General features: G+C 35.0%; 1 protein-coding gene across 5 annotated transcripts in view; it reads right to left on the bottom strand.

Annotated features, from left to right (window-relative positions):
* Nucleotides 1-577: 577 nt before the first annotated feature.
* POT1 (protection of telomeres 1) overlaps nucleotides 578-9,720 on the bottom strand; it is a 55,781-nt gene continuing 46,638 nt past the window's right edge. For 3 of the 5 annotated variants that reach the window (XM_030256557.4, XM_072921012.1, XM_072921000.1), the window contains 4 exons: nucleotides 7,172-7,266; nucleotides 5,598-5,689; nucleotides 3,388-3,493; nucleotides 1,922-2,408 (listed from right to left, as the gene is read on the bottom strand). In XM_030256557.4, coding sequence (XP_030112417.4) covers nucleotides 2,296-2,408; nucleotides 3,388-3,493; nucleotides 5,598-5,689; nucleotides 7,172-7,266 — 406 coding nt within the window. In that variant the 3' untranslated portion in view covers nucleotides 1,922-2,295. Of the gene's footprint in view, nucleotides 2,409-3,387; nucleotides 3,494-5,597; nucleotides 5,690-7,171; nucleotides 7,267-9,720 lie in introns of all 5 variants that reach the window. The other 2 variants (XM_012568926.5, XM_072921018.1) reach the window with 1 other exon arrangement.

Below are 9,720 nucleotides of genomic sequence, written 5' to 3'. Positions count from 1 at the left end.
TTGAGTGTATTAAAATACATATTTCAGCAATTTAAAAACTATTAGAGTAGACGTTTGAACTTTTATTCATGTTTTAGAAACTGAAATCATACACCTGGGCAAGAAACTCATGAAAAGAAATAAGACTTTTATTTGTAATTAAGAAAATTGTAAATAATGGCTAAAAGTCACTGCTGCCCAAGATGCTCATCGTTCAGACACCGGAGCCTGTAGGTGCTGCACGTTCAAGGACAGCAGTCTGAGGATTTCACCCTGCAGTCAGACACTCACAGCTCTCAGCGCTGACCAGCACAGGTAACTAAGGTCCAAGTCCCACCTCACTGACTTCCACTACTCCATACAAAGGCTACCAATGAGAGCCATTTTTAAATGTCTGTACCATAATTCCTTTCTATACAGTGATCCTTCGTATGAACAGATATATAGTTCTTATCTATGCATTATATTTAGAAACAGAAACATGTACATTTTAATCCAACAAACCATCCATTTGGAGCATTATGTTGGCTAAAGGCTACTGATGACAGTTTTCACAGTTATGAAATTGAAATAAAAGTCAAATACAAGAAAAACCTCATTATTTGGAGAAATCTTTATTAAACATTTTAATACAATATTCAATAGTAAAAAAATAATGTCATGCATATGTAGAGTTTTTAGGCAGTGATCTGAGACAAGGCATGTGGTGAAATTGATTTATTTTACACTGAATTTCAAAGCATCTTTTTATTTATTGCTGTAGGAAGACATGTTTAGGAAAAATGTACAATATCAATATATTTCACAGTTGTTAACAAAAATCTAACAAAAGAAATTCATGTTTTCACACTATAAAAAATAAAAGCAAAGAAGATTCCCTTCAATTTAATTTCTAACTTGTGAAAACATTTCAGTATGGCCAGTGTCTAAAGTTTTATAATATTAATTTGTTGTAATTATTTTCTGTTGATGCATTTATGCAAAAATTCAAGAAAATATTCTTAAGTCAGTAGACTCTGATAAACTGCTGGCTCAATTCCAAAATATTTTTATTTTTTAAAATTTTTTAAAGGAAATATTCACTTACCACTTTTAATATTGGTTGTCCCTATACACAGATCAACAAAGAACAATATCCTGGCTTCTGACATATAAACCCAGTGTAATTTTTACAGTACAAGAAAATTACTAGAGGATATTTGATGAAATTTTAAAACAAATTGCATAATTTATTAAATGGCCCTCAAAAATAAAAAAAAAATAAAATGTCATCTACTATCAAAATAATAATCTACTTACAAATATTGCATCTTGCTTCTGAAATTCTTTAAAAACAGCTGCTATAAATACTAAGTCATTTTGCTCTGATGGAAAGCATTTGATTTGACAGGGATTTCTACATTAATTATCCTTAAAGAAACATGTCCCGAACTTGTCCTAAAGCCTTCTGAATGCAAAGTAAAACCACCACATAGTTTTCTAGTATAGCAGAATTTTCAGTCCATGATAGCACTAGAAAAGTTCTGTATCTCCAAATTTAGGCACACAATCTGACTGTGTAAGATGGAAAAGGCAGAAGATCCAGCTAACAAACATGCTAACAACTTTGGTACAAGGCCATCCCAGAATCATTGCCATCTACCAAATATCAATATTCATTTTACAATTTTACCTTACATTCATGATTGACTTTAATTTTAGTGATAATCGCTACACGGTCATGTTCACAACCCCACCAGAATCTACAGTAACTGGTACATGTAGCAGTTACCAGGGTGTTACTAACAGCAGGAGTTTGTCTAAATGTACATATCAGTACAAAATCAAAGAAGTTTCTAAAAACCAGACTCCCTGTCAAACTGAGAACAGTAATATTGGCTTGCACTAAGTAGTCTGAGTTTACTACAGAGCTCTGTATCTCTGACTCTGTTGATGTAATTTAATACAAAAAATGAATGCACAGCATCATCCTGACTAATTTTTCTGAGTAAAATTCACAAATTTAGAGTAACCTCATTACTGCCTTTTTGAAGACTAGATGCAAAGCAGATTGCTTCCATCAGCGTCAGCCAAGCAGCTTCCAGTGAAAAGCTTAGCACCTCCACTTGCCCTTGGATCACAAAGTCATGTGCCAGGAAAACAGCAAACATATCAAAGTATAATTCCCATTCCCATTCATACATAAACGAAAAACTCATAAAAACAAGTTGAATTCCTAAGAACGGAACGAAGATAATTTTTTTAAATACAGTCTCTGATCCCAGCCCCCCACAGAAACTGATTCTTACAGGATTACTTCCAATTAGCAACACATGACTATACAACATCTTCGGCAATTGTGGTGTCAAAAATCTGGTAATAAACTTGATTTTCCATTGCACCTCTGACATTATAGGACTTGATGAAGCATTCCAGCCATGGCAATTCACCTACCAACAAAATCCAAATTACTGTTCAATATTCATTCAAATTTTTATAGGAGGAAAGTAAAACTTGAGCAAGATCTTAACTATGATATCTAAATGTACACAATAGTTAATACAAAAAAAAATTGTTAACTTTGAAATTCCAACTGGTATCTTTTAAGTTTCCCACATGATCTGAATTGGTGCTCAGTGACAGTCTTCCAAGACTTGTGCTCCCTGCACCAGCACTCCACAAAACACTTGGACCCAGCAGTCATGCCACAGAATAAAATATATATACGTAAAGACTTTCCAATAATAAAATTTCATCTCCATGTGTCTCAATTAGACAATTTCACAGGTCTGAAAGGGAAAATCCTTTATAATCTTTATTACAGAACAACAGCCGTGTACTCGGAGTGTGCTCAGGAGGCTGGAGCTGCATCATGCATCCATCTACCCTGGACATGTGTAGTTGGGCAGAACTACTTTCTGCCACAACACAAACACTACACAAAAATCTCTGTAAATGTATTTGGATTAAGCATTGCTCAATTTCCATGGATATTTCCTATTGCAAGGGATGTTCTAAGTCAGCATCAAAAGCAGGATATCACCCAAAGCATGTGCTTTGGAAAAACGGAATTTCCTTTTCATTTTTCCTACTGTGCTGCGACATTCAGTCTGAAGGTGTTCTGGTTAACATCCATATGAATACAGATGGCATAGTAGTGGCTGCACAGGCATGACTGTATTCACACACCACTGCATGCTACATGAGAATTTAATGAACCATTTATTTTCTTTCTCAAAAGTAGAACTACTATGAAAGACATGCTTCAGTACGAATTAACATGAACCCTGCTTTCAGGCTCCAGCATTTTTCTGTATTGAGTTTTGCCTGTGCCTAAGTTGAATTCTAAGACTTTTCATATGCAATAACAGATTCAAAGACTGCTTCCCTTCCCTTCCCAGCCCTCTTTTAAAATAACAGCAAACTGACCTAATTTTCTTCCTGGAGGACAGAGTGTATTCATGGTCATCTGCATCTTTTCCTGAAGAAAATTATTAGTTAAGATTTCAGAGGCAGGAATTTGGAAAAACTTCTCCTGAAAGAAAACAGAAGAATATGAGGTGTTGAAAGAGGTCTAAGAAATCATTAGCCAGAACCTTGATTGCATGTTCTTTTAGGAAATTAAAATCAGGTAACACAACAGAAGAATAGTATTATTTCAAAAAAACTGTCTGGATACAGAAAAAAACCCATCTGTCTGAAAAAATTAACGGTCTGTTTTTCATCACCCCTGAGTATTTAGGGACTACAGCCAGCCAGAAAGCACATGTCAGTCTCTATACATAACTGGCAGATATTCCTCATGAACCTCCATAACCAGACAGTATCAGACAATGTTGGGCCAGAGAGGATGGGCAGACCCCCTCATATCTTGAGAGGAAAAAAAATCACTTGAAAACAAGGGGCGCTGCAACCTAGCCTTATATTTGTGGAATTCTTTTAGTGTGAGTTTCATTTGCTAGCAGTTTTACAAACTATGGAAAAAAGGCTTATACTGTGGGGTACACTTGTGAATGGAAAGACAATATAATAAATAGAACATTAAAATATTAAATAAACATTTTCTATGTATTATTAAACTACATACATTAAACACAACTGAAAAAAACTCCCAGTTTACCCTTTCCAAGTTTTTTACCTGATTTTGGATCTCTAAAGGCTCATCATCCTATGATTTCTCATAGTGAGCTAAGATTTTTGGTAGTAATTTCTCATTATTGTTAAAAAATACAAATACAGTATAATCTGCCTCTGTATAATTTTTTATGACTGTTTAATGGTAATGATCAGAAGTTAGTGGATAATCCAGCAGCAAAAATGACAGAGATAACTTTCTCTTCTCTCTCTTTAGTCTTTTCTGACTATAGAACTTTTTCGTTTTTTTCCTTCACTGACTTTTCCTGTAAGAAGGGGAGGAAAAGCAAAGCACTGTGTTCTTATGGAAGTGCAACTGGAAGCTAATGTGAAGCTGCACTTCAAAGCAGCCCAGTTTCTTCTCAGGTGGTGCTGAAGGACTGGAGTTTAGGCTTGGAAACTCTTGGCTTGTCTTTGAAGTACCACCAGCAGGAATGCGAGCAGCTGGCACTTCACAAGAAACTGCGGGTATTTTCCTGCAGCTAAACTGTAGTACTGAGCAGTATCTGTTAAGAAAGTGAGCCACCCTGAAGTAAAAACTTTTGGAATTCTGCATCAAGAGATGGTTTAAATATTTTCCCCCAACTTCATTTTGCAGTTTTATTTTCCTTGATATAAAAACAAAAAAGGACAGTAGAAGGAAAAGATGAGTGGCTGAAATGGGGATTGTAGTCTTTGACCTCCTTTTCTGTTAAAACACCATGTATTTTAAGAAAGAACACATTCTTTTCCTGATACTATTTTGACTTACAGCATTAAAATTAAACAAGGAAGAGTCCCACTCAAAGTAATTTAATATAATGATGGAAAATGTGCAGATATTTACACATTAAATAACACAACTGTGCAGAAAAAAAGTCCCACTAAATTCTTTTCCCTTCCCATTTTGTCACACCCATATTGCTGTGACAGGAATACCATCCAGTCTTCAGTGTCTTAGGCAGCAGGAATGGTCTTAAGTTGCTTCAGAGAAAACTGAAGATAGGTAAATTCTAAGGTTAGTAAAGTAGTTGAGTAAATTGCTTCCGAAATCCAAGATAAATATCTGTACAGATATAGCTGCCTAAGGAAAGAGGGCCTCCTTACCTCATGATCATGTGAAACAAAAAAATAAAGCATTACTGAATGGAGAGATTCCATTGAGAGTTAAAAAAGAGGTAATGAGATTTTAAACTGATGCAGAAGTTAGCGGCATAAATCCTGAAACATTCCTATCATTCACACAGCATTCAGGCTGCATAATTTAACATTGCCAGTAAAAAAGAAATTCAGCCACAGGAGTATATAAGAGTTTATGGAAATACAAAATAATCTATCTTCAAGCATCAGTTTTGTCTTTATGCTTTAACATTCTATACTATGTACAGTATTAACTTATAATATTGTAATTAATCCCACAAAACACCGCAGGTAACATAGAATGAGTATCTGTGCACATACATTTGCCATTTTAAAAACAAAATCCAAACTCTCATCATCTATAGAGTCTACCTAGATTTACTTACATGATCAAAAAGGTATGCATTTAGTGATGCTGTTTCATCAACCAGTGTAAACTTCATAATAAAAACATACTGGAGCAGTTGGATACCTAAAACTGAAGAAAAAAAATGGATATTTCTCTGAGAGAATACGCAAGGCAAACTATAACAACTCGACCTGACAATATCCCTTTTTTAATAGTAACTGACTTTGAATACTGTCATTAGAAGTATAAATTAAAAGACCAAAACAGAAGCTCTGCTGTCTGACAGCAAAATGTCATTTATCTCTTGAGACAACACTGGGATTTTCCTAGAAACACTTTAATAGATGAGCCTATAAAAACACTAAGATCTTTAAGTACTTATTCCCATGCTAGTTAACAAAAAAGCTAGTATTTGCTTCGATCTTAGATCCGACCTTAGTAGGATCCTCCTACTCCTGTGTTCTTTTCTCTGTGGAAGATTAAAGGAGAGATGCTCTTAATTCAGTGGTAATAAGAATTCCAACTGAAAACTATCTTCTAAGGAGAACAGTTATTTGATATGATGTAAAAAAATCTACCAGGCTTATTCAGAAAAAAAACTTTGCTGGCAGTTCTGAAAGTATTCTTGCTCTGCATTACTCTTTTCTGGGTACACCTACTTAAACTGGCAGTCATTTTATGTTCAACTGATCTAATAGACTTGCAGGTTTATAATTTAGTCTCAAAATACAGCTGGATAGAAGAAAAATATATATAAAAAAGTGTAACTGTCAGGAAGCATTAATTAATATTGTTTTCATTTTGAGAATTAAATCTCAATTATTGCCAGTTAAATATTACTTTACAATTATTTAACAGGATACAATTATGAAAGTTTAAGAAAATCACTGCATTGCTCAAATAATTTTCTTTTAGAAAGTGTTTACCAAAATTATATACTTCTAGATACTACAACTTCATATGTTAGAACATGAATTGATAACACATGCATATATCCTTTTTCCTTAATGCCTTGTAGAGTTTTAAACTCCCTTTCTATCATTTTAACATATTGACCGCATATAATAACACAAGGAACACATGAAGCACATGTGTTCAAGCACAAGAATGCACATAATTTTTGTGGAATAATTCCTTTCATTTGAGTATTATTTCTTGCAGACTCTCTGGAATATGAAGTTTACAAAAGATAGAAGTCTAACTTGTATGAGTCATTAAATAAGACTGTCTTTAGTTCAGGTCAGAAAAACATTATCTACTAAAGGAAAAGCAAGATTAACTTCAAGGACTGCAAGTACATACAGTTAAAAGGTAACATCTCCAATCTAAAATTATTGACATCTGCACTATCGTGTTACTATTCATACCAATGGTAGAAGAAACTAGTCAACATATAAAATCTTTTTAATTCATACCACAATTGTTCCAAAAATAACTATGTTATTTCAACTGGTAAAAGGTGAGCAAATGTTACAGCACCACATTCAACATGACCATAATTACATCCTTTCTGTACAAAACTGCAATCCAGAACTGCAAATCAAACCATTTCACATCAACACTTCAGAATCGAAGGACAAACTATTTCAGAACAATATCATGCCAGCTAACCTTGTGCTATTTCAGTTGGTTCCCATGATGGTTGCTGTTCTGCTGCAATGGAACTTAAATTCTTCATAGGCTTTGGAGTTGAACACTGCTTGCACCTAGCATTTAAAACAAGATATGAGACTTACCAAACACTGATGTATTTGTCCTAGAAGTGTTCTGCACAGAAAAAACCAAAAGTCTGATTTTCTTACACAGTAGAAATGCAGAAGTATTTCTATTGCGGCTTGAAGTAACTATCTTACCAGACACACCAGCCTTAGAGCACAACAAACCCCTTACTGCTGTTTTTAAACTATGCATGAGGAGAAATAAATCTGCAGGACTACTTTAATGATTAGACAGGAATAAAACTGTACACCAAGGCTGAGAGAGCTGGGGTTGTTCAGCCTGGAAAACAGAGGGCTCTGGGCAGATCCTACTGGGGTATAAAAGGAGCTTACAAGAAAGACAGAGAGAGACTTTTAACCAGGGCCTGTAGTGAAGAACAAGGAGCAACATTTTTAAACGGAAAGAGGGTAGATGTAGATTGTGCAGAAAGAAGAAACACTCCACAAAGAAGGAGCTGAGGCGCTGAAACAGGCTGTCCAGAAACACTGTGGATTCCTTATACCTAGATGTGTCCAAGATGAGACTGGATGGAGCTGACCAATGTGGTGTAGTGCAAAGTGTCTGTGCCCAAGGCAGGGGATTGGATTATATGATCATGAGAGGGTCTTTCAACCCAAACCATTCTATGGTTCTAAGACCACTACATTGCTAAACATATGTTCATATGCCACTACTTCTCGCTTTGTAAAAGTAATGAATCTGAACTTGTAGCACACTCTAAACCCATTATAGAGTTACAGGAGAAATTTGGCTTTGCCTATGTTGAGAATATTAACTAAGAGTTGTTAAAACAATCTATTTTATTCCTGGTGTATCAATTATGATAAATTTTACAGGTGACACAGTAAGCTAATGCTACAAGTGGATATTGAAGAACTGTTTTCAAAGTTGCTCTCATTTACATCATGGAATGAAATTACAGAACAAAACTAATTTGTTCTAAATTAAGCTTCCGTATTAGTATATTTTAGTTAGAAGTTAAAATAAACATTTATTATCATTTAGAATTATATGCGAAAATGTAATAAAAATCCATAAAACTGCTTCTGCTTAAGTGATATAGTCAAGTCACTTTTTTCCTTTAAAAAACCTACTCAAACTCCAATAAACAAACTTAGATCTGATTTTTGCTTTTTATATTCAGTGTGTCTATGTTTATTTTTATATATAAATGAATATACATGCAAATACACACACATATAATTCATTCTACCATACAGAATCTTCTAGACTTTGCTAAGTATATTCCACTGATAAAAATGTGCATGAAAAATAGCTCTGAAATTTAGTGAGTTATAGCTCACATATTTGTGAGGTTCCTTCCTAAATATCTTATAAACCATTTACTTTTATAGTCCAAACATTTGCAAAGAGAACAACATCTGAAGGTGACTTGTGTATAGCTAGGGAAATATATGGATATGGATTATGAAATTACAAGCAGAAATACTTTGTATTGGTGAAGATCCTGTCCCAGTAGGAGTACCCATATACTGCCTTTATTTAAAAAAAGCTGTAGACAGCAATATCTGTAAAGGTCAAAACTATATATGACAGAGAGAACAATTATCTGTATCCATTTTATGGATGGCCCCTTGTGGGAAACTTTAGGGTTCACAGGAAACACGGAATATTTCTGCACAGAAATTTTTTTACTGCCTGCAGACCTAGCATAGCACCCCGTTTGCACTGTGCTCTGCCTGAACAGCAGAGAGACAGGACTCAGTAGTTTGCATGGAGGAGATTGGTATTTCTGAGCTCAGCTGCTGCATGCTGCTAGGCAATGGGCAAACACACTGCTGTCAGCTCTCACTGAGCAGGAACATGGCACTGCATGGCAGATCACACATACTAGACCTAGGTGTGGGTACTGTATTCCACAGCTTTAGAACTGTGGAATTCTGAAACCTGTTGCAGTCTCTACAGTGAACGACACCCGCAAAAAGATAAAAGATAAGGCACTCTGCAGTGCTGTGGCTCACAGGGAGATACAAATGGTAAAGAAAGGCTGTCCAAAATCCCTTACTGCTTCCAAACCTCAAGCTTGCCCAACACTAAGAGAGAGAATGAGTTGTAGATTTGTAGATTTACAGGCTTATATATATATTATCCGTTATGTTGTATATATATATATATATATATATATATATAAACAACGCATGTTTAGACCTTAGACTAAGTGAGACCAGAAGATGGAAGATCTGGACAAGAAGAGGTATTTAGGTACTTTGCACTCCATGAGTGTTACAGACAAGACTGAAACTGGAGTGCTGTGTTAAGATTTACAGATCAAGAGCCAAACTGCAGTCAGTCATTTGATACCAGGTATGAGATGATATGGCATTTCATCCCTGATGTCAGTACTGTGGATCATACTATGTATTTTACAGAGAATCTTGGGGTTAACTAAGTTATCCCTTCAAGCACTGCAGTCTGAATAA

The sequence above is a fragment of the Taeniopygia guttata genome, chromosome 1A (genome assembly GCF_048771995.1).
Source record: "Taeniopygia guttata chromosome 1A, bTaeGut7.mat, whole genome shotgun sequence".
In the NCBI taxonomy this organism is placed as follows: domain Eukaryota; kingdom Metazoa; phylum Chordata; class Aves; order Passeriformes; family Estrildidae; genus Taeniopygia; species Taeniopygia guttata.
The sequence above is the reverse complement of the archived record's forward strand: the minus strand, read 5'-3'. Positions and strand labels throughout refer to the sequence as shown.